This window comes from Vanessa tameamea, chromosome 8 (assembly GCF_037043105.1).
Source record: "Vanessa tameamea isolate UH-Manoa-2023 chromosome 8, ilVanTame1 primary haplotype, whole genome shotgun sequence".
Lineage (NCBI taxonomy): Eukaryota > Metazoa > Arthropoda > Insecta > Lepidoptera > Nymphalidae > Vanessa > Vanessa tameamea.
Genome location: NC_087316.1, coordinates 13,302,601 through 13,329,068, shown reverse-complemented (window position 1 = coordinate 13,329,068; position 26,468 = coordinate 13,302,601). Strand labels below are relative to the sequence as shown.

The following is a 26,468-nucleotide window of genomic DNA, read 5'->3' as shown; positions in this document are numbered from 1 at the left end:
GGTGCTACTATAACTTATTATATGATATAACTATAACTCAGGTATGTAGAACTTAGAGTGCACCGAAATACTCATTAAAAAATCAATGGTACCCTGTTTCTTTGGGGGGCGTTGCTGCATCGCTTAAGCATACTATTCGTGGCGCCCCGACGGTTAGCTGGCCTATGCGGACCACAAATCACTAGTCCCTAGACTAGTCTAGGGTTTTGTCTGCACGTCCCATCTAGGCCCTACCCTTAATCTTAACACAAACGTCTTAACATAAGGATAATCGGATGAAAGCTCGCATCTTCATCAAATCCGAAGATCATATCATTTATGACTTTCAGCAGCAAAAGCTCTTCACCGATTATAGCCGCCGGGGACATGAGCTGATTGGCGCTCTTGACTGACTGAATTTCAACCAAAGCAACATATTCCAAAAATCACGTAGCAGAAATAGTCGAGCACTGTACACGATGCATTAATATAAAGCACAGCAATCCAAACGTAACATAACGGATCTGAAAATTAATTACTCAACTTTATCTTTATCACGACAACGCAAATGTTCACTAAGATATTTTGAACGGTGGAAGAGTCTATATTTGTCTAAAACAGTCATTAGGAGTGTTAAAGAGTTTTAATAATCTAATTAATTTTAATTGATTTTATTTTATAATTTGTATTTCATTTATGTATGGTTTTATTTAGATATTTCATAGTGTAATAAATATAAGATCGATGTTATTGGCCCACTTATTTTTCCTAAATTCTCTTTTATATAAAAAAGTATGTTTTAGATTAGCAAATTTTGAAAATTGTCCATACATAAGTGTTCGTATAATCACTCTAAAACATAATTCTGTCGCTTGTGATGTTTCATTCGGAACTGTTAAGACAATGATAAAAGAGATAATTATATTGAACAAATATATGTTCGTTTGGAATTATATGACTATTGCCGAGAACCATTATTTAAATAAAAGCTATGAAATATATATGCTCATTATTTAGTCAAAAATCCAACCTCGATTCTGAATTAGTATTATAAATATATTAGATTTAAGGAGAATCAGAAGAATATTGGCACAGAGACATATTTCAGCAAATTAAAATATACAAGTTACAATAATAACTAAAACACATTTGACCTGAAATTTAAATATTAAATTACTTTACGCGTTTAAGTTTAAATATTTTTCTTCCGTGCTGTTAATTTGACGAAATCGTTTAATATTTTCTTCGAGCTAGGCCGCTTTTTTCACGAATATAATGTTATTTAATAAACATCTTCAAAAAGTACATTACCTCACCATAAATTGGAAAGCGGATAACAGATAATAAAATAATATATTCATCGTTATCTTATGATCTGCCTAACAAACCAAAGCTTGTAATTGCGGTCTTTTTAACTTAATGAATTATGCATTGACTTTGTGTCTAATTAAATTCCAGCAGACGCAGCTCGTGTATAAGGGGCTGTTTACATTTACTCGTTAATATTTATACGTGTCAGGATACTGTTAGATGTTAGTAAAGTTTTGAGTTTAGCAGATAGTTTTATACATCTCAGTCAGTCTCTACTGTTACTAGAGGTATCTTTTAAAATGTTTCCTCCGAGTTTATTCCACCACGCTCTGCAGTTTCAATTGGTGGGTACGAATGAGACCAAATCTTATCCGACACGTGCATGTTTCCTCAAGATTAAATTCAGTATTAGTAATTGTCTGTACATTTACATTTACATTTACATTATAAACTGCAGCAACACTGTATTCATTTATGAAACATACTCGTATTATAATCTCTACAGAGATCGAATGCATGATCCTCATTAGTGCCTGGTTATTAAAATGACCCATCACGCTCTACATAAAGATATACATAGGACACTTTTAATTCATATAAATAAAATTGTTTCCAAGCCATGGCGAATCTCTTATTTTTAATTGAATAATAATAAAGTTCATTTACGGCAAAGGCAGGTTGTAGAATGTTTGTTGTCATATGAGCGGAGTCTACCCGGACAATATAAAAAAAAGCTTTAGTAAACGACATTGTAACCTACTGCTTGATATATTGCTTTTATAGTGTGACACTGATGATTATTGTATCTTACTGCATTATTTTCGTATTTTATGCGGATAAGTGACATTTATTATTATTAAATTTATAAGGTTTCAGTATTTAGTTGATATGTGGTTAGATAGATATGAAACAACTGCTTCTTATCGTGTCATCTGAACGCATCCGAATGGCTGCGAATAATTGTGTATTCTCCCGACGCGGGATCGCTCGCATGGCGGGCTATGATTATGTGAAAGAAAAAAGGAAATACAAAAAGTCAGTTCGACGCTTTGTCGGACCGGTTTCTGGCTCTGCCATCATTTTGAGCCTTCCCAGTGAAATTGCTCAGTTACCCCGTTGTTTTGGATCACGATCAAACGATTCAGTCATGCGATACACATACTTTCTATACACAACCATTTTATAAAACGAAGGAATGCACCGCCTCATTAGGGTATTTTTAATGATAATAAATTCCTTTGTAAAGTGGTATTTTTTGTGATTTCAAATTGTTTGCTCCGAGCGACTTGATTTTTACCGTCTTTCGTAAATATAAAGTGTAGATAATAGTATCACAGTGATTATTATCTTTAGAATATATTTTATTTAAAATATACTCACTATTTAATGTAGTTATAAAAGGGCTTGTGGTTACAGTACAATTAAATCATCAGGAACAACTTTAAATTTTAAAACGAATAAAAATTATAGTAATGTTTATACCAAATTATTGTGGTTATCAATTATATATTATATTATTCGTATTGTATGTTTGTATGGTATTCGCGCCACGTTAGTTAACTTTATACAGATAGAGCTTAACGCTACATTGATAGTATGTCCGCGGTATACACCATCGCGTCGGTTAGCGTTATGACAAGATTGTATGTGACCAAAAATGTGCACCATTAACCAGCGGCAGCTTTACATATAATACAAGCCTGTAAAATTAAAACATGCAGTAATCTAGTTGAACAAAGTATATTATGATTTACAGTGGTTGTTCTCATTTACTTTCCCAAGACAAATAAAAAAACAATTCGCTGATTCGCGAAACTTGAATTGTACGTGTGCGAAGTTATTTAATTAATTATTTAAAGTCTGTTATTTTAACTGCCAGAGTAAAGCCTATTAAGAAAGTCGTAAAATATATTATAAAGGTAGTAATAAAAACGGCATTCGCTTCGCATTTCGTCGTAAATTAACACTTGATTAGACTCGAGAAACGCGGCGTGTGTCAATAAATCATCAGGTTGTAACGTCTAGATATTAATAATACATGTCCCCCGATCGAGTGTTCACGTTACGTACGGGAGCTGCTGGCGTTTGATTTACAGACACGGATACGTTGAGGCAGTTTATTATAAAAAGAACCTTTTGTGGGCAAGGGCGCTGTTTCTTATGACGATCCTTTGATTTAACAAGACAGTCTTCCCTTTTCGGCCAATCGACGGATAAACATGGCAGAGAAATGAAATTCTACACGTATTGCAGCGTTTTAAATGCCTCACTTGGCTCGTAGCTAATAGGGCTGCAGGTGACGAGGACCCTCTTTAAATCTCGTTCAGGCCAATTCTCAGTAGTAGATCTGTAACTATGTAAAGTTGGTCTCTTAGTGGTCATGTCGGATTACCGTACAAAACGACCGGACAATCAGAGTAATAGAATAGAGAGCTTTTTATGTCATATGGAGATTTACACTAGCACACATTACACTGCCCATACACATTGGTAGTGTAAGAAATATTAATCATCCCTCTTATATCTTTTAAGTCTCTTGTGCATGTAGCTCCACTGGCTCACTTAACCTTCCAACCGGAAAACAAAAATATTGTTTGACTTCAGAATATATGACGAATGGGTCACATATCATTTTAGTGTTATTTAATAGTTCACCGAAGTCTATCGCGCTCCATCCCAGGCGTATTAGTTAACGGAAAATGTGGTTTGGCGCTCAGTGTTTATGTTAATGGGCTAAGAGGCCTTACGCCATTGTGTGAAACTCTATTTTAATGTCTTAACTTCCCTGTATAGCCCCTCTGTCGTCCTTTTTTGTTGTAGTCTATTATTTTATATATTTGATATATTTAATTTTAAATTAAACTGACAAACTACAAAACAGCCAAGATAGACATGTGAATCTTAACCGATGATTGAGGGCTTAAACCCAGGCATCACTAAATTTGCTTACTGTTCATGTGCTTAATTTGTGTATATAAATAATTACTATCGTACTTTGCGGTTAAGGAGATCATCGTAAGGAAACCTACATGTGTCGAATCAAAATCAACCATACGTATATCCGTCACCCCGTGTTGGAGAAGCGTGATGAAATAAGATCCAAAACCTTCTTAAAAGGAGAGTAGACTTAGCCCAACTGTGTGAAATTTTCAGGCATTACAGGCATTATTATAGGTATTATTTATATAACAGTAAATATTATTTTTTCTTTCTAAAAATCGGTGCACCAAACGTTTCATGAGATGTGGTTTCTAAACGTGTTTCTACACCTAATTTAAATACCGAATATTTATAAATATAGATCGTAAGGTGTTTCATTTGTATCAAAACTTTAACTCTTTATTGGACACTAGCTGTTACCCGCCCACTATGCTAGATATTTTAAAATTTATTTAAAATTTAATTATTTATTTAATTAGTCATTTGTAATAATAATTATTTTAAATGGAAGCATCGTCGTGGAATCATCATGGAAGAATCATAGAACGAAAAGTCATTAAACGAATATTTAGGACAAAATTCGACAAAAATATTGAGTGTACAGACAGACTCTACAGATTTATATAGTATTATAGATATAGATTGAGGTCGATAACGAAATTTTTATTAATCTTATATTTAAACTTATTTTTACATTTCTGAATAACCACCATTCAATGTAATCTGTTTGCTCAGTTTGCTCTTTCTGCTAACTAATTACTTAATTAGTTAGCAGAAAGAGCAAACAGGCGATAGTGACGTTCGAGAACGTGTGATGTGCAAGCGATTCAGACAGAAGGGACGCGCCTTCACGCAGACAGCTGTTGGACGGCTGACATCGCCTATCTGATTGGGATGAGCCTAATGGACACCTTTAATGGGCGACACGAGTGATAAAATACTTTTGACGATATCTTTTTTTAGTATTATTAATGTTTTATTATCACTTAGTAAAATAAGATGCCCGAATGGTTAAAAATGCTGTTCTAATTTATATCGTACTCTGTGGTGAATTTTCTAATTGTGCCGAAACCACATATCAAAAAATCATAATGATAGTAATTACTTGACCTTCACGGGCTTTATTGACTGGCCTAGTGAGCCAAGGGTTTTGCCTAGCATTAACTGACTTTCAATTCAAATGTTGTTAATTAACTTGTTGCATAAAGTAATCTTATTTTATATTTTGTGTTTTTCGTTAATGGCTTTACGGTGTGTCAAATGGACAGATTATTTCGCAATGACGGTTAATATTGAAATTACAAGCGTCAGTTTGCAAGTAAATAAAAATATAAAGGAGATGTTGCATTTTAGACGGGACATTGTACACTAGATAAAGAAACGCTTGAAAATTATTGGACTATAATAAATGTCTAGCTTCTTTCCTTGCTGATAAAATACGTACTAAAATATTATATTTGTATAAAGATGTAAGTCGATATGAACATAAATTTATATTTTTCCACTTATACTTTTATTTTTATACTTTTGCGAAGTATCTAACGTTTTTAACTTTTCTTTTCTACTGTTATAAATATTATTATCTAAGATTGAATGCAGTTACAGATACGTGTGATTTAAACAATGTAGCTCTCTATCTCAAAATCAGTGTACTCAATGATTTGCGGATTTCAACGAGGTATTGTGTAATGTCTGGTATCGCGGTTGTCCGTTAGCTGCGTCGGCGCAGGCACGCGTGCATCGTGCAATTTGTGAGCCGTGACCGTGAGCCGGTCCATGGTTTTATCTCAACGGCACTAGATCATAGCATCTGTGAGACCTGAGTCTTCAGTAATTACAATGCCCGTGTCATTAAGTCTCGCATCTAGACGAGATAAATTTTTCATTGCAATGAAATATAGTATAATGGCAAAGTCTTTACTGTGTTTACGTAATGTTGGATACTTATAGATTCATAAGATGTGCCATTATTTAATTATTAATTCCGGAAGTATTGTTCACGATAAAATACACATTTTTGTTGAATCACACTACTAAACATTTTTGACACGGTTTTTTATTTGTAGGTAAACCAAGAGAAGTACAAAAAATAGGTATATTAAAATATCGGTATCTTGCAAAGAAAGTTTCTTAAACAAAAAAACTCTTTCAATTTAAATACTCTTGTTCAATTAATACTTGTGTACCCGAGTGTAGGCTTCGGCCGCGCAATAAATATCGAATCGAATTGGCGATGTAGTAATTACTACACAGCCAAGAGATGATGGTGCGCTACGATAGGTATTTAATGATTTATTTATATTGTTAAGCAAAGCGTTGAGAATTTATAATAAAATGTCTGTGATATTTATGAACGTATCGATTATTTAGAAACTAAATGGAAACAGATGCGTAACATTTACATAACAAGGAATACTGAAGTATGAAGTACGTTATTTAGTATGGTAACGTTATTAAAATCATAGATTTATTATAATGTCGCTAATAAATTTACAGAAAAAGAGTGAATCGATATAAAAATGTATGAACTCTGTTTAACGTATTGACATCCAACGTACAACACTAACCGGTTGGTTTAACAGGATGACATTTTACACCGTAATTCCTTTTGATAGTCACCTACATTACATAAGTAATTCTAAAAGAACATTTTTCAAAATTAATCATTTACGCGGGTGGGGGTGAATGTATATATAATCTATTCGAAACATAACAAAAAAAAAAACAAATAAAAAACATTTGACAGCTAATTGACGCGATATCATTGGTTGAGAGCTTGATATTCACTATGGATTTGCGAAAAAGTTGCGTTTTGTACGTCGACGAAACTGTTAATGGAATTTTGGAAGAAAAATTTAAGTGGAAATAAGTAAATAAGTGTAATAGTGTTGTATTATAAATTAAGATATATTATTCATAAACTCTTAGTTGGCATTAGTTCTTGCTTACATGTTCAATAACAAATGTTCGATTGAGATAAATGTATGTTGCAATTATATATTTAATTTCACAACGATCGAGCGAGGTGTTGATGCAGAACAAACCAAGTCACTTTCGCATTTACAATTTATTATATGCACATTAGTTTAACCTTTACTTTGTAATTTTCTCTGTTTTTTGTTTATTCAAAATAAACGTAACAAACAGTAAGAATCATATTGCAGCGACGAGAGCCTAGAGGACAAAATGTCATTCAGTGCACCATAAGTCGTCATTAATAATAACTTTATCCTAAACGAATCATAGATAGTAAAATTATTAATTTTATCTTAAACGAATAAGTATATAATAAGCCGTCTGGGTAGGTACCACCCACTCATCAGATATTCTACCGCCAAATAACAGTACGCTGTATTGTTGTGTTCCGGTTAGAAGGGTGAGTGAGCCAGTGTAATCACAGGCACAAGGGACATAACATCTTAGTTCCCAAGGTTGATGGCGCATAGGTGATGTAAGGAATGGTTAATATTTCTTACAGCGCCTTTGTCTATGGGCGGTGGTGACCACTTACCATCAGGTGGCCCATATGCTCGTCCGCCAACCAATGCCATAAAAAAAAAAGAATACTCGAGAGTGAAATGTATATATATTAAAATGATCTATATTTCTTTACTGTTGTTTAACTATCGATAATAATACGTTCCGCTTGCTTAATAAGTATGTTCTGTTGATGCAGGTCCCATGTGCGCGTGCGCAGAACATCATGTCCGCCGTGATGAGCACGCTTTCCATGATCAGCGGTGGACGACGCGCGCACCGGAAACTCGCCAGGTAATATTTTAATGATCTCTCTGCCAAACTGTTTTTATTACATTTCTAGTTGGCAATCCGCCCCTGGCTTCGCCCGGTTGCAATTTTTTAATAAAGAAAATTATATGATATCAATATCATTTATACCCTATAGCACTCAGAATAATGTAGCTTTCTAACACTGGAAACATTTTTATAATTTGATCATCAATTCCGGAGATTACTCCCTACATACAAACAAACAAATTTTACCTCTTTATAGTATTAGTATAGCGTAAGATTTTATGTATACTATACCATTAGTATATAACTCTTTATAATATTATATATGTGCGGTAAATCATTTCATTCATGGAAAGTAACTAAAATACAACAATAATAATAATAATAATAGGTACTCGAATGTGTGATGGGCCAAGTAAAGACATTATACTCTACACGTAGATGCTGACAGGCGACACAACCAAACATTATTGAGATTAAATCAATCAGCTATCGCTTTTTACCAATTCTTTCAGAACTCTAAAATATTCTTTTTATAGAAATTACTAGCAAAATCCGAATACTATTATTTACCTGACATGATATTTAGAACTTGAAATTAAATATGACATATTTTTGTAAATCAATTAAAGCATGACGTAATGTAGATACAGTACCTTATATCTATAAGAAACCTTATAGATATAAGGTTTCTTACACCAATTTGTTTCTGGCAAACAAATTATATTGATTGGTTGTTTTCAATTTGATTTCACAAAAAAAAATCGAGAACATTATGGGTGTTCTGTGGTGGAATGTTAATATCCGTGGAATTACCTCAATAATATCGTGCGTAGGCGGACGCACATTGACCGCCACCTCTGAGGAAAGCAGATCTTGTATACAATATTTATTGAACGCTATGACTTAAACAAGTTGTGATCGCGATGTTGTTTCTACGCTTATTAAACTTAGTCTTGTGTCTAATATTTGAGGTCCCTTTTAAAAATAATATATAATTGCCAATAATTCGCCCAGTGAATCATGAATTAAATTTGAAAATTTGCGGAAAACGTACGGAGAGGTTATATTATATATTTCGAACTATTTTTTCCATTCTTTTCTTCCATGTTTCATCATATTTTTAATTTTAGTTTCGATGATAACGAGTATAATCCTAACGATAAATCTAAAAAGAAAAACTATATAAGTACATAATAGGTAGTAGGTGTTATTTATTCTCATCATCATCAAATCATCATGATCAAATGTCCTCAGTACCTATACTCTAATAACATAAGTGAAAAAAACAACTCACTAACTTCCACTAATAGTAATAAAACTGATAAGTTAAATGGTTACTGTGTTTCAAAAACCTGTATACGACAAAAATAATATAATCGAATAAGATAATTATTCAAAGAACGCCTTACCTCTTGAAATACTCGTAGGTAAGCTATTTAAATAATTAATGACCGTTTTTATAATTAAGTGATACAAGTATATTAAGACCTTATTACTACTCCTGATCACCCATCTAAGTATTTATTTTTTACTAGGAGTGATTGCATCAAGCCCAAAGGGGCCTCCCCCTTCTCCCTGTATAGTGTATCTACTCTTGTAATTTAATTGATGAATTTATTGAATTCGTCTATCTATCAGTTTATTTGTAACCAATGGTGAGAATTGATTAATTTAGAGTCATATATAAATTTTAACAAATATTATTTTATCAATAGGCTATTTGACAATGCGAAAAATAAAGTGTCAATTATTGTAATTATATATTATGAGTAAATATTGTCAAAGTAACGTTTTCGCGCGCTATTTAAATATGGAATTTTTATTTTGATATTTTTCAGCAAATATGTACTAGAATTAAAAATAAAACAACATTTACTGGGTTCCTTAACGTCTACTAAATAATATAAAATGCATTTTAAAAACCAGTCAAATAGCCTATTGTTGCTCGTTTTTTTCCTATGATGTAATAGTAAAGTTTTCTAATAAAGATAAATAGAAGAGATACTTAGCGTCTCATTGACCAACAAATAACAAAATCTAGTGCAGTTGTGCAAAAGTAATTGAGCCAGTGTTTCAAGGTTCCATGTCTAGGTGAAGTTGGTATTGAGTCAACGTGACGACTTCACAAGAACAACTTGTCATGGACCATCGCACTGTTGCGATCTGGGTGGAATTTGAGAGAAATTTAACAAATACCGTCACAAAATCAAATGTCGAAAACAATACTATGAGTTTCGTATTATTCAGGGTCACTTCAATATTGAAAGTAATGTAGCGAATGTTTATATGTTATAGCTCGTATTAGTTAGTTAGACCAGTGATGTTGCTAGGCGGATAAAGTTCCAATGCGGTTCGAAAGTCGGGACCTACCCGAAACGACAAACATTTGGCATACTAACAATGACAAACGTCTACGTAGTCATCTTATGGTTGCTAGGGCCGCTCTCATTTTAGCCCATCAGGCCCTGGTGCGCCGGAATATATATTTTTTATTTTATGATATAGGTTGGCGGACAAGCAAATGGGTCACCTGATGGTAAGTGGTAACCATCGCCCACAGACAATGGCGCTGTGAGAAATATTAACCATTCCTTACATCGCGAATGCGCCACCAACCCTGGGAACTCAGATGTTACGTCCCTAGTGCCTTTACTTACACTGGCTCACTCACCCTTCAAACCGGAACACAACAATATTGAGTACTGATGTTTGGCGGTAGAATATCGGATGATTGGATGGTGCCTACCAAGTAAATGGACGGCTTTCATTTGAACAGCGAAGAGAATGAGGTCCAGTTTATTTTTAAGCGTAATGATATTTTTACAAGATACATTTGTGTATTGCAGCTCTCGTAAGTCGGGGCAGTTCTCTGACGCGGGCGAGGAGCGCAGTCGCAGCCAACATGATCTCAACAAACAGCAGCGATCCGCTTCACTCGTGAGTATTATTTTATTATTTTTTTCTTGAACTTATCTCTTTTAAACATCCATTTTATTCGTAGACAAGTTTGTTTTACGGCCAGCCGCATGTCTGACGAAATTTTTCTTCGAACTACTTTTACTGAATTGAATTGGGTTGAATTCCCGCAACCATATGGGTGGATTGGGTCTATATATTGTTGGTATTATGGTAGTATGTCCGCACTTTTCACCCCAACTTAATTTCCCTAAATCGACTCTGACAACACCTAAGGATTCGGATGGAATGGCTCTATTTTTCTATGCCGGAAATCGTACGTGTACAGGTACATACAAGTGAAAGAAACTTAGGAATATAACTCGCTATAAATAATATAATGATACAATTTATATTTACACAGATATATATTCAGTACCAAGGTTGTCAAGGTCGAAATTTAGTATTATGAGTACAAATTTAAACTTTAAAGTGAAACATTTAAACATTCAATTCCGTCACATTGCCGAGACACTTGTGAATAGTTAGGTACATGAATCTTATTTCATCAATTATGTGTAAAATTTATTAAACACGTATGTTAGTTTAAGTTACGATGTCGCCTCGAAGCTAGAATATAAACGGTTATCTATTTCAATAGATTAGAAGCCGCCGGCGAAAAGTAGTCAGTTTTACGAAGGCGCACACAGCGCGCATAAAGCGAAACTTGTTAAATCATACCCGACTTACATTGTCGGGGTGAAGAATTTTACACTCATTTTATAGCTCGCTAAATAATAAAAAACACGTTTCTGTACCTAAAAATAAAATTTATATTTTAATCTAAAAATTTAATAATCTAAATAAAAATTAATCTAAAAATTACAATAAAGAGTTGCGTCAAAAAAACTTATCTTCTAAATCTTGATCCATTCCATTAATTCTTCTCACTCGGCGATTTTTAAATACGTGGACGTTTGTATTACGCAATTATTAACGAAATACTGACTAGTTACCCCACAGCCACAGCGTCCATTATCCTCTTTTCGACTTTGCGTTCAAGTAATAAAAATAAACAAGTGCTTGTCAGGCACAGGCCACGTACGGCCATACACGCGCTGTTGACACACGACACGAACAACTGTATCCTTTGTAATATGAACCCCACGGATAAAACAAAGAACACATGAAAATTGTTATGAAATTAAAATACTCAAACTCATTGTGGTTTATGTATTCATTACGAGTTCTGCACACGGCTTTGTTCGTCGGACCATGATTTTCGTAGCCTTTTTGACTATGCCTATTAAATCCCTCTTCCCGACTGAATCCCGAATCCCGAATCCATTATTAAAGCTCGGTTACGATATTAAAAAAACGTTTCGTTTTGCGCGGATGAGCTGTGTAATTGACATTTACATTTTTTATTGAAATATTAGTATAATATCTGCCATCTTTATACATTTACCCTACTATTCATTATTCGTATCCGCCTGTCCCGTAAATAACATGTCAATTGTAGCTTCCGAATTACAACTCGTATACAATTTCTTAATCCAATAGCAAAAAGAAGTCCAAGTCAAGTCCAGCAGTAAAACCCAATCGGTAGTTTCAAAATCATAAAGTAAGTGTATATCTATTTAATGTACATATGTTTAATACGGCACGGTGACAACCATAGACACTATGTGTATGAACAGTAGACTGGAACGTAGGGGAGATTTAAATGACAAGTAATGCGATCTATTATTAAATAGAAAAAAGTTAAAGGTTTTTGTAATGACAACAGGTCTGAAATAAACAATTGCGAACAATTTACAAACTAAACTTTTTTTAAATTTTCGATGATGACAACAACGGAACAGTTTGTTCCGACGTCACAAGAGTAAATAATTGCATACGTACATAAACACTGCATAGTATTTTGTTTCTGAGATATTTCTATAAGCAAATGTAATGTTGTAACACAATAAATTTCGAGTCAAACGATTTATCCGCCTGTACTGTTCCGATACTGGATATAACTGCGCGTCCCACGTTCCTTTCTCACACGCTTACTCAAATGTCTTGTAATATCTCAAAAATTAAAGATTAATGATTGTTAAGAGTAAACTGCAAATTTTATCTTTGCTATATTTTTATTGAACGAGTATTTTGGTGGTAACTACAAATATATATATGTACATGTGAGATATTCTTTGTAAATAACTATTTTAACGTGTCTATTAAATATAGGTAAGTTTTTTTTTAAATTTGGAAATCATCAAATAAGTAGCTAAAGCACTTATGTTATGGAAAACCAGAAGTAACGACGGTACCACATACACCCAGACCCAAGACAACATAGAAAACTAATGAACTTTTTCTGCATCGACTCGGCCGGGAATCGATACCCGGGACCTCGGAGTGGCGTACCCATGAAAACCGGTGTACACCCTACTCGACCACGGAGGTTGTCAAAGTTAAGTTTATACGAAGGCAGAATATAAGACATTAAGCTGGAGACATTTTGAAGATCTATAAACCATATAAGACACCGTGTACATGATTCAGATATTCACCGAATTTACTTAAAGTGTAGCCTATTTGAGTGTTTTCAACCAGCATACCATAATTACCATAATAGTTCATACTCTTTTTCACCTTGGGCACTGCATAGCTATTTTCTATATCAACATATCTCTAAATAGTATAAAACAAAGTCGCGTTATGTAAATATTTTGGAATATAATGGTGTTTTATTCAACAGTTTTGGTACGCTCATATGCCTAGCACAACATATTACAAGCATGTGAGATGTATACATCAAAATAATGAACTAAGATTGTAGGTATTAAAAAGGCATATAGAAGAGTCAAATCAAAATCATAGGGAAAGTATTATTACTAGATAAAAAAAAATGTATCAAATAAAAATACTCTATATATTATTTTATTAATAAAAAATATAATACTATATAATTTTGTAGTACAAAAGTAATAATTTAATAAACAAATATAATCCAAAAAAGTGTTATAAATATATCCTGATTTTAATTTACTTTGTTATATCACATCATTAATTAAAACTTCAGCGACGTAATACCGTTATAATAAATATGGGAACCGTGCAACTTGTACACACGATCCCAAAAAAAATTATTTCAATTCAATTCTAAATACAATGGATTTTAGGAGCTTTCCTAAGTTTCCGTGTCTGTCGAGTTGACGCCAACTGTACGTGCAAACAATTGTCTGTAGTCAGTCATCACAAAGTTCTTTATAATCTGAGAAATGCCGTAATTATAGATACAGTAAACGTTACGACGTGATTTCCACGCCTACTTGACGCCTGCTAATAGCGAATAAAAATGAAAACATTACTGTGAACGTCCAATTAAGTACTCGAAGTAACTAGGAGGTTTCCAAACCAAACCAAACAACAGAGTTATTTTACTATATAACTAACATAATCTCTTGTTTTATTAATCGGTAGTCAATATTATATAATCTGTATTAGTCATCTGAACAGTGATTAAATATTCGGTCTAAGTGTTTATAAAATATTAAATCACGGTGAAATAACAAAACACTTTTACGACTGTTGAAGTAGAAGTGAAGGCGAAAATACGCTACCTATTTTCGCCTCCACTGAGACAGTATTTAAATTTAATTCTAATGTTTCCGTTCAATACTTCATAATAACAAAGGATGCCGCGCGCCCACGACCTGTCGTGTCGAGGCTAACATTGCTTGTACTAAAGAAACGCCGATTACCGACTAAACAAGAAGTCTAAAGTGAAATGCGAAGAACAAGAGTGGAATCAATATTTTGTAATACTAGCTACTCGTTGTATATTTTTATCAAAATCAATCATTTACTTACGTTCTTATAAAGTATATTCTCTCAATTTTGCATTAGCCACGCAATCTCCATCCATAACAAAAAATATCGTTTGCAATAAAACAAGGAAAAACAAACAGTAAAACTGTTTGCAAGGTAATAAAATTGATTACGCGCTTTCAAAAAGCCAAAATAAAATAAAAAAAACATCTAATATTAAGATGTATTATGTAAGACTCTTTACAATGTAATACTTAATATTAAATATTATACGAATTATCATTATTTATATGTTACAGATGAGTATCTGTCACTTTGTATAATAATCATTGTAATGTTGTATTTTCTATCTGGCAGCATAAACATTGACTGATAATTTTTTGACATATACATATTTCATCGGGCGTCGTGTAAAACATCAACTAGGTATAATTATTATAAAATTATATAAGAAAACGTAAGAAACATCGTTTTACATTTGAGTTAAGCGAGTTCTTTCAATTATGTTATAGATACTACCTTCCGCTCAGGGCTACGAAAGGTTAAAGGTAGTTTGTGGTGTTAGTCAGAGTATAAGTATTCGTTGGTGGAAGACCGTCTGGGTATGGACCATCCACTCATTACATATTTTACCACCAAACAGCAATACTAATATTTTTGTATCTGCAAGTTTGCCTACCTACTTTATAAAAAAAGTCCAAATACGTTCATCAGTTTTTGGTAGAAAGAGGAACAAAGACACATTCGTCCATCAAGCCTCACATACAGTCGCATTTATATTTGTAGGATTACACCCTGCTAGGATTATATACTCTATTATATATACACGTATATCGTTGTTGTGTTATTGTTAACTGTTTCAACACCAGACTTTCAGAGAAGGCATTTCCAATATATATTTAGAATTAGTATCTGTTTCCTCGTTACCTAAACGACGTAGGCTGACAATGCACCTTACCATGTCAACTGTGCTTGTTGCAAAACAAATCATGGTATTTCTTAGTACATATCGTTTTATTACCAAACATAAAGTTACTTTGTCTTTCTATATAATGTGTTAGATACACATTATTTAGAAAGACAAAGTAATTGAACCGAGATATACCGTTGTTTTTATTGTTTTAACTGTATTATATTTATATTTTGTCATATTATATAGTGCGGCGTGAGTGTCAAATGCCACGGAAATTATAAACACTATTAAGGTGATCTCAGAATACGAGCATCGATAAAATAATCGTACATTTAGAAAAAATAAATCCGAGATGGATAAGTTTACATAGTTAGACAATAGATGTTTACACAAAATCCAGACCATATTATTCAGAGTAGCTATAAAATTTCTGCTTAACGGTTTCCGGATGGACGCTATAAAGCAAAGGGAAATAATAGTAGTTTTTACCTTAGCCATCGTTCTGGCTCGCACGACAAGAATGTGTAAAATGCAATTAGTTGATCTCAGTCATCTTCCAGGAATCACGTCTCGTGAGGTTTTCTAATCCGCTCCAATAACTAAACATAAGTTTTTATACCTAAATCTACATACTAATTATGATCTAACTAAATATTGACTATCAATAAGTAAGTGTAATGCTTCTATGTTAAATAAAGGAATTTGAGTTTGAGTTTGATGCCATGTGATCCTTTCATTTAAGTTAAGAAACTAAAATGATGTCATATAATAATCGTAGTACCAACAATATTATTAGTAATCATTCCTGAGTAATTTTTACTTACTTAAATAACACTTTTTACTAATTATATAATGAATAATAAGTTTCCTTAAATAGTTCTTTTTAAAAAATATATGAACATCGAAAATATAATGAGTAACATCTCAATCATAATACATTTATTTATAAGTATAAAGTTTATGAAAATTAATAGCCGATTTTTAAATAGCTAATTAAAGTGTATCTAAAGAATTTATTAAAAATAAAGTATTAAATATTTTATAAGTAAATTTATCAAATCGTCATATTTTTTCTTCTGATTAATATAAAATCGTCCGTAACGGAGAAAGTGACATACGAGTTTATTACTTTTTGTCCGCATTAAATGTACAAGTAACGAACATTTATTATACTATTATTATTAATAATCTATTAGTTATTAAGTATAGAAGATATCATGAATGCGAAAGTAACTCTGCGTGTCTTTCTGTCCGTTACGCTGCCACGGCTAGACCACTGAACCAATCTTGATGAAATTTGGTGTAAAGCAAGCCCCGAGGACGGCTTCACCTTTACCCTTCAAGGGGGTAAAATTGTAGATGAGACAGATGCAAGATCTTTAAGGATCACAAACTAAAACAGTAGCTAGTAAGGATTTGGATGAGAAACTCGTACGATAATTGTTTTTTATTATTCTTACAAGTTTGATCAAAGTAAATACTATTAAAATCTTCTTACATTTCAGTAGAGTTAGCAGGTACTGACGCGAGACTCGGCATTAAATTAGACCGGACCGTCCGAGCCCCTAATCTACCCTATATTTTATAGCCGTATATATGTACACACCTTTTGGTAAAGCTGGCCATCGGTTTTAAAATTAAACATAGCTTTTATAATATTTTTTGTATTGCCTTGCTCATCTCTCTCGCTCGTTCGCTCTCTCAAGACGCTGCGTCCTGTGTTACCTACGTTTGGTAGAATATATATGTATACATATATAGTATATAAGCTAACAAAAAGCATTATGAAAGTTGGACCGGCTACGTAATTATATATGATTGGACACGACTGTAAAAAACTAAATATGTGCTGCTAAAATTAACAAATGACAATCTATAAACATTCCTTTATTATAATTGTCTATATAATTTAAGATACAAAATTCTAAAAACATTTTTATCTATTTCTCTATTTTTCATTTGCTGGAGACCTCTTGAATTTTATGAAGTGTGCAAAGTCGTAACTTGAATTTTATAAAGTTATCGTACAATTAAATTAGGTAATGAATAATATTTGTCTTGTATTGATCGGGTTTCGTTAATTACGCCAAGGCCACATACCAGTGGTCCGGTTATATAATTGAGTCATTTATTTACTTTATCTTATGAAAAAAATTATAAGTGTCCGGGTTCGAATTGTCGTCCAGTTAAATATTGATAATAACTATTCAACTAAGCTAGACTATGTAAACCGAAACAGATCGAACGAATTAAAATACTCACAACATCTAGCCATTTCTTACGTCTTGTGACAATGAAACTTTTATAATCACACGAATACAAGAGTTTCGGGCGTATTAATGGCATGTTAACTGACGATTTAATGTGTTAATCATTTCAAACGTAACGTGAATTCAATTGACATTCACGGAATCGTGAAACGCGACATGCGCATGCGCGCACGCGCTCCCGTTTTAGATTATATTAGGCACGATACAAATAATTGAATAATTTCAAGTCAATGATCGCAACACTTAAAACGCCACGTGATTAGTTATACTTATATTTGCAAAATAACAAAAAAACAATAATAATACAGAGCAGAAGTACAAAACACTAAGCCTTCCGATTCCTAAGTTGTGCGGCTAATTTAGTATCGACGTCCAAGAACTATGTTATAGTTAAGTAGGTACATATAAAATCATGGTTACAGAATATTGTAGCTTCACGTCTCCTCCAGGAATATAAAGATACTCGTGATAAGATCTCTGAAATAAACAGAAATTGATCTTATCTTCACATCGGCGCAGGACGCGCTACCGCGGATGCGTCACATTTCTGCTTTCAATGTTGTACGGTCCGAAGAAGTACATACATACTGCACATTTAATATATGAGCACAATATATAATGCGCGAATTGATAAAATTTCTGGGCAGTATTCGGTATATCATTATATTCGGTATAGGTATTATAGTTCTTATTCTCTAACAAAAAGATTTGTGTTTTAAGATGGCTACAAAATAATATGTGTTCTCTTTCGTGTCTAAGTTCAGAAAAGATAATTCGTCAATCATTCCGCTCAGCCTGTAAGCATGTTGACTCGTCAGTTTAATTCGTTTGCGTTAGCTCGGTCGCGTGCTCGGAACAGGCCGCGGAAGGCCACGGGCTGATTACTCCTAATAAGCTTCGATCTGCTCCGGTAAATAAGAAGTACTTAACTATGAGTCACAGCAAAACTGTTTCTAAATGGCACCAATTAAAATGTCACCGCGGATACTGAGAGCTCATTTATTTGATGTGAACTTTTACTGCCATCTAACTGTTTTTATAAATTTGACAGAAGTTTGTATACTAAATATTTACTATAGATTCACTCTAATTAAACTATCTCCAAGTTTGTATAGCAATGTATAAAAATCAGTAAAGTATTTGACGATACAACCTTTTAATTTGTTATATACGTAAACTATTCCACCGCTAAATAAAATTAATGAAATTATTTTGAAAATTATTGTAGATGTTCCTTTTAAATATCAACTTATTTGAAACGGACGAAATTTAAGATAGATTACCTTAGGAAGGAAATACCCCCTTATGAACAATTCAAAATAAAAAATTATGTCGTTAAACCTATTAAAAAACAAATATGACCATTAATGTAAAAAACTCTTTCGTTGGTTGTTCTAAGTTTAAGATATTTCTTACCGAACCGATGGTAGATTTTCTGGTTGTGTAAATCAATAAGCACTATCTATAGTATAGAGCCTTTGTCAGTATGAGTTTCGTAAAGTTTACCGCTGTATTTTACAATTACTGAAATAACGCATATAATCGTCTTTAACTTGAAATCAGCTAACGTTTAAACCTTCTACATCTTTCTAGGAAACAGAAATGATTATTTTTTCAAAAGGTGGAATTATGCGCAGGCACTTTTAGCTTAACTGTCTCCTTGCCTAAAGCTATTCTTCAAAAGGCACTTATCATATTTTACTTACAATTTAAATATAAGTATTTTAAGCGAAAGACCTATTTTAAAATTGTTAATGAAGCTCTGCGGTGAAGCAGACGGCCGAACCCTCGGCGCACAAAGCAAGGGTCCCATTGTCCGCCGCTAATTATCATAACATTTAAGACATTCCATTTGTTTGTTGTTGCAGCAAACCCTGGAGCCGGGAGTCGTTAACCTCGAGAATCTGGAAGCCAAGGTCGGTGAACTGTCTTATGCTTTTTATTTATTGTTAAATGTTACAAAGGAAAATAATAGGATTAGAAATTTTTTGTAAGATTTACCAACCTGGCTCATTATCCCCCACTGGTGACACGAGCTGGTTAATTTTTTACCCAAAGAATCGTAACTGCAATTCAATGGGTAATTGGAGTTGGAAATCTTACCACCCATCCTGATTGGTCTCTACTGATGGTCATGATTTATACAGTAGCTGTTTTTAATTTTAATTTGTATGTATTTAATAAATTGTTATAAAAAGGTTTATATTTGTAAAGTTTTCCTGTTCTTGTACGGTGACTGTTCTATACGTATGAAACACTACATTCATGATGACAATATGCAATTAATTAGTACTACTCTAAATTCAATATAATATTTTAAGTTTGTGTTTTGAATCAGAATGAAATAAACAAAAATGATCATCTTTAAATTATATTGAAATTTAAAAAATGGAAGCTCCTGTAGGTTTAAAAAATATATATTTCAAGTATATTATAATATCTTCAAGGATACCAGTAGTATTTGAAAATTTGTTCTTTTTGTTTGTAACAATGAAGTCGAAATTAGCATTTATTTGGTAAAATATTTGACTTAATTTTTTCCACATTTATTCTGTCGCCCGATAAAAGCATCTCATATTGTACAAATTTCCAAGTGCGGTTTTTTCAGACCGTAATTGTAAATTTCACAATTTTAACATATTTTTTTCTATATATTGCATATTACTTGGTGGTAGAATTTTTTGTGCGAGCCCGACTGGGTAGGTAGCACCTGCTATGTCAATTTCTAAATAACAGACACGTGCCATATCATCATTTACGATTTCATTAAAATTAAGGAAGCATTTGATTGCGACTTTAATTGCGACGGTATAAATTCTTGTAATAAAAAATATAGAAATCTTACCGTAATAAATCATAGACCATTTACATAGATCGATAATAAGCAAAAAAAGGTAATTAAAGAAACCATTCTTGTAGACTATTAGTCAGTCGTTAGATACAGCTGTATTTTTAAACTTACCGTGATATCGATACATTTATAGGATCACATCGACACACTATTATAAAATGGTGTAAAATATAGATTTACATTTATGAGTTTACCAATTGTTTTGAAGTCTACATTTGAATATAAAATCATCTTGAACTACAACCAAGCGATAATCGAATTTTGACGTAAATTTCATCTTGATCGACATTTATCTTGTACAGTTTGCGTACTTATTATCATTTGTCATAAAAAATACTTAAAATAATACTTTGCTGTCAAATGAATTCAAGATAAACGATCAATTCTGACAAATAGATATAAATATGAATCATGAACTGAAATAAAAATTGATACCGCTTGATAACATCGACGGCACGTCCCTGTAGTAATTGGCACGCACGCAAGATGGCGGTGGCAGGACAATTAGCGTCGCACAGATAACATCAGACGTGATTGACCACGATAGCGTTGTTTACAGCCATTCCACGCGGTACATGCGATGTTTGTAAACATGTAATGCGACCTTTTTTATATAAACCTTTAAAGCTTTTAACAAATTTCTGATTTTAGTCTCCGATTATATGATATTAATTATATTTTTTTGTTAATGTGCGTAAGCGAAACTCTGTTAAGGAAGTCGCCACTTCCTTGAGAAAATTTGGCATATTAACCGGCCCCGCGACAAAATAAAGAGGCGCTTTCAACGTTCAAAGCAAAACTACCTGTATTGGTTATTAGTTTTGTTCAGTTGAAAATTGTAATAAAATATCTCGTAAAGTACAAAATGAATACTAAAAATGTTTTAAGGATACTTACATAATATATAGATATCAATACATATACAAATATATATCATATATTGTATATATCAATAAAAATTGTCAACAATAGGATTACTACTACTTTATTTAAAAATGTATTTCAAAATGTTGATTTTCCTAATAAAATGCCACTAAACACAAAAATATAATTATTTCGGCAAAAATAAACACGTTTTCTTGCCATAAAATAAAATTAAATTTTAAACCTTTTTAATTCATCATTCATTCCTTCATTTTGGTGACGTCACACTGATAAAAACAACAGTCGTGTATGAACGACTGGCACTCATTCAACTATAGTCAGCTATAAATAGTTGGTGTTTTTTTGGAAAATAATGAATTAAAATCGCTATCATTAGTGTGTAATGTATAAATACTAGTATTAAAACTCCAGAAAAGTTGTTTCTCAAAGTGTCAGATGATTCGTATATGAGAACTAGCCAAGTCAGACCTTAGGCAACAATATATTATCCTTAGTTATAAGAAGAAATGACATTTTTTGTAGTATATAAATTTCAGGAAGGACCATTGAACTTGGCACCCATTTAGATCTCACTTCTTTTGTCGTTGAAATCAACAATGTTTAGACGATGTTTGCTACGTGAGCTAATTAGGTATTTAAAAATGTTGCTTATCAAATACCAAATTAACTTGTATTAATTAACTTTAAAAAAATTAACCTACATATACCTATACCTAATAATGACGTTAAAATTTGTCAATAATTTAAAATTAATAATAAAAAAATCGAATACTTCAATCACAACGGCGACCTATTGTATTCGTATAATTGCCTATTATGTATACAATTTGATTTCATAATATGACGGCAATTGCTAAGTTTAAGTATCGGTAATCTCGTAAGAGCGCTCTTTCCGTCCCTATTAATAATATAGATAAAACTACAAACTAATGATAGAGATAAAAGAGACAGTATCACCACATATATTCTCACTCTTGAGTAATTCGTGTGAAAACAAATAAACATTCGCTGTAGAAAACGAGACAATCAGTGGGAATGGCGTAGATTAGGGCTATGAAACAACACCGGTTCCCGATCTTACGATAGTGGTTTCTGTTTATAGCTTCACTGGTTCGCGGTGTAATTTGCTGCTTACAGAATAAAATACGCATAATTAAGATGTAGATTTTACACAAATAAAATTACATCGAGGAGTGAGAGGCTTGTGAGTGGTTGTATGTGTTATGTTACGAATACATTTATACAACATGACAAACTTAGATTTAACAAATTAAGCACACGTTTGTATGTACGTGCTTAAGTTGTGAACTCATTGCTTAACTTGTTTACAACCACAATATTCCGAGCACAATAATCTTGTGCTCGGAATATTGTGATTCTGTTACGTGTGTCAGGCGTGTCACTAATTGAATAATGTCAGATGGTCTAAAGGCCATTTGTCTAGGTAGACCCAGCAGGGAGACATTTAATGTTTCGTAATTAAGTACTTACCGCTAACTCCTCCTCACGGCTAACTATGTTCAAAGATGTCAATACAACTCAAGTTATTGAAATAAACGGACATTGTGTAATTATTATTATATAATACAGAAAAGAATTATTTTGTAATTAATTTATGAGTTTGCTTACTTAATAGACAGGTAACAAAGAGTAAAAGGTCGTTATTTCATCACAGCTGGAGGCCTCCTTTCCTGTTAAGAAGGAAGATTGGAGCTTTTCCCCCTTGTTGATCAACGATGGGTTGGTGGATACACTTAGTACAATTTAATCCTACACAGCATGGTTGCCTTAAGTGATTTTCATAATTTAAGTTCACCGCTAAGCATGACATTAATTTATGTTATAAACAGGATTTATTGCGTCGTACTGATGTGGGAATTGCCTTTATATGAATCTGCGATTTCAGTTGAACTGGATAATTATTTGACAAAGATAAAGAGACGATAAATATGCAAAACATTTATACATACGTTTTTAACAGAAAAAACAGATATTCCCGTAACAGTTAAGTGTAATAAGACCTAGAACAGAAACTGGTTATGCGTCAACGATTCTCAAATTGTAATTTTCAAGTATCGTTCGTACTTGCACATTATTGCCCGTGATTTGTCGTGTAAACTTATTAAAATACATGTAAATGTGTTAACTTGACACTCACAGGTGTGAACAAACACAATATAAACGTGTTAGCTTTCGACTCAGCAATGATAATACGATTTCACGTTATCTTCATCAAACATAGACAATCCTTATTTAAACATGTACCTGTGAATTTGTTTTATATTCATTAAATTTCTTTAAGATAATTTTTTTTATATAAACTCTTTAATAATTATAACCTATAATAATAAGAACAACTGTATAATGGATTTTTTTTCGACATTTTTAATGTTATTGAAGTGATAAAGAATAATGTGACAACGTAGCGCTATTTAGTTAAAGACTCCCTACGTGCTACATGTAAGCTTTGGAGCTTTTTTCACGACGCTGCTTCAATGTCGCCTGCTGGATATACCTTCGACCGTCTACAAACCTGTTCCCATATTTTTAGGCACTGGCCATTCTCAGTTCGGCTTGTTGGAGGACGAGCAATTCGGACATCCAATGTTGAGTGGACTTCTTAGTTAATAGACACAGTCACTGCAAGAAATATAAGATATTCCATCATCAAAGCACTGGGCATTCATATCTTAGCGTTAATAGGTGCTACGACTTAGGTATCGTATGTTTGAACCAATCAAAACAAAATATCTATTGCCGTATACAGCAGGAATAATCGGGCGAAGATTTCTACGTTATCGGAAATCTGCATAAGGATGCCATTTCCTCGTTAAAGTTCTGCGAACGCATGTCCTCTATTCCTGTCCGCCGCTCCCAGTAATGTCCAAGATAAACAGTTTACATACGTTAGTATCCGATTGTAAATCTTATAAGATAGTTCTTTTCATTTAAATTGTGTCTCTAAGAATTTATATACCCATAAAAACGGTACATAAAAGTATTTACATTAAATAAATCATAGTTTAAAGTTGTATTATCAAACTACTTAGCAGTTGAGAAGTTGATAATCATAAATTTACGATCTTGTTAAACAGCAAAATGGCGATGCTATGAACTCTAGCCAAGACTAGTTCACGGAGGACTACATCGACGGTCGCGGTTTGCCCGTAACAGTTAATTTGATTGTATTTTTATGTGGATATTTTAATTTACTTTGATACATACATTGTATCAAATTATATACATACATTTATATATGCATACATTTATATATGCATATGTATCTATATATTAATTACTGTACATTAATTTATTTTAAAGATATAATAACTTTATTGTCATGTATTTATATATTTATATTATATATATTATGCTTATCTCTGCTATGTACACCCTTCATCTTTTACCGCAGTTTCTTTCAACTTCCTTGGATTGTCTGGAAGATCGCTGTTTTAGCGATAAGTCCGCCTCTTGTGCACCTTTCTTGAATGTGTTTATTGGTGTACAATAAAGAGTATTTTGATTTGAATATTTTCAATAAAACATAATACTTAGTTTCTTGGTCTTTGATAAATTTCTATATTTAATTAAACAGAGTATGAAGAAATAAAATTATTTTTAAATGATTACTTAAATCAGCATACTTTAAATGTTGAGTAATTCGAAACGCTTCCAAAACCTAACGAACTTTAGTAAAGTTCCTTGGTATGAAATATTAAAAGAATTCACTTCAATATAAAAAAATATTTTATTTGATCTTACATATACTTGTAAAGCGTCATTTTGTAACAGGTTTTAAGTATCCTGCTAATACCTAGGACCTTCTCTTTTTTGGTGGATACACATGCAGGTTCCCTTACGACTTTTTTTCATCGCCAAACATGATTTGAATCAAAACAAATGATTGCCTGTGCTGGAACCTACAATCATTAGGATTCAAAATATCATCATCAACTCCACACTTTTTATCATCTTACCTAAATTGAGTAATATACCTTACGTATGTTTATGAATTAATGTTTTAATATAGATTCGTATTTATTAATCGGTTATAGGTTTTTTTATGACGTCAGTTGTCATAGTATAATATCGTTTATAAGATGGTCCGCCTGACAACCCCAAGGCTGAGCGGACCTCAGTCGCGCGCCGCCGAGTAGAACGGTGCGGCCGCAGGAAGCGCGGTAACAGCCAACGACTTCCTCGCTGACCGCATTCAAGCCTGCCACTATAGTATCCTAATTAAGGCGGCCTGTGCGCTATTATATACGAAGACCAGCCACTTACAGCTTCAGGGAAATACCAACTATGGAATTTTATTAGAATTTATACATTGTGTAGAATACACAACATTCCTGAAAGATTTTTATTTTACTTATTAAAGATACAGGCAGACTTGCTAATGGGCTACCTGAAGGTATTATTCCTCATAGCGCTACCTCGGGTAGTCAAATCTAACCAAAATCCTTATAACTTCTCAGGCGGGCTTACACATAGCTCTGTAACCGTGTCGTATATAGATAATACATCGTCTCGTATATCAATCTCGTAAATATCGATTCCAAAGTGCTATCAATGTAAATATATGAACATATAATATTTTGAAATGGATTATGTATATTTAAAATATAGTATTAAAACTTATTATTTTAATAACGAGTCATTTTTGTAATTAATAAAACCGGTTTTCCCTTCCGTCTTAGACTTTGGTACTCAGCTCATTGATTATAATAAGCACGTGTTGAAAGATAACATCCAAAGCGTGTGGCGTTAGTTCTCTTACATCTGATCACGGGGTTACGAGAGCTCTTAAATGAATAATAACAGCGAATACCTACCGTTGTCGGTC

At 32.9% G+C, this 26,468-nt stretch overlaps 1 protein-coding gene across 1 annotated transcript in view; it reads left to right on the top strand.

The window, feature by feature from the left end:
- Sprt (sprite) overlaps positions 1-26,468 on the top strand; it is a 55,480-nt gene that overhangs the window by 12,333 nt on the left and 16,679 nt on the right. Inside the window, exons 2-4 of the mRNA XM_026645697.2 lie at positions 7,907-8,001; positions 10,833-10,923; positions 19,755-19,802. Coding sequence (XP_026501482.2) covers positions 7,934-8,001; positions 10,833-10,923; positions 19,755-19,802 — 207 coding nt within the window. The 5' untranslated portion in view covers positions 7,907-7,933. The remainder of the gene's footprint in view (positions 1-7,906; positions 8,002-10,832; positions 10,924-19,754; positions 19,803-26,468) is intronic.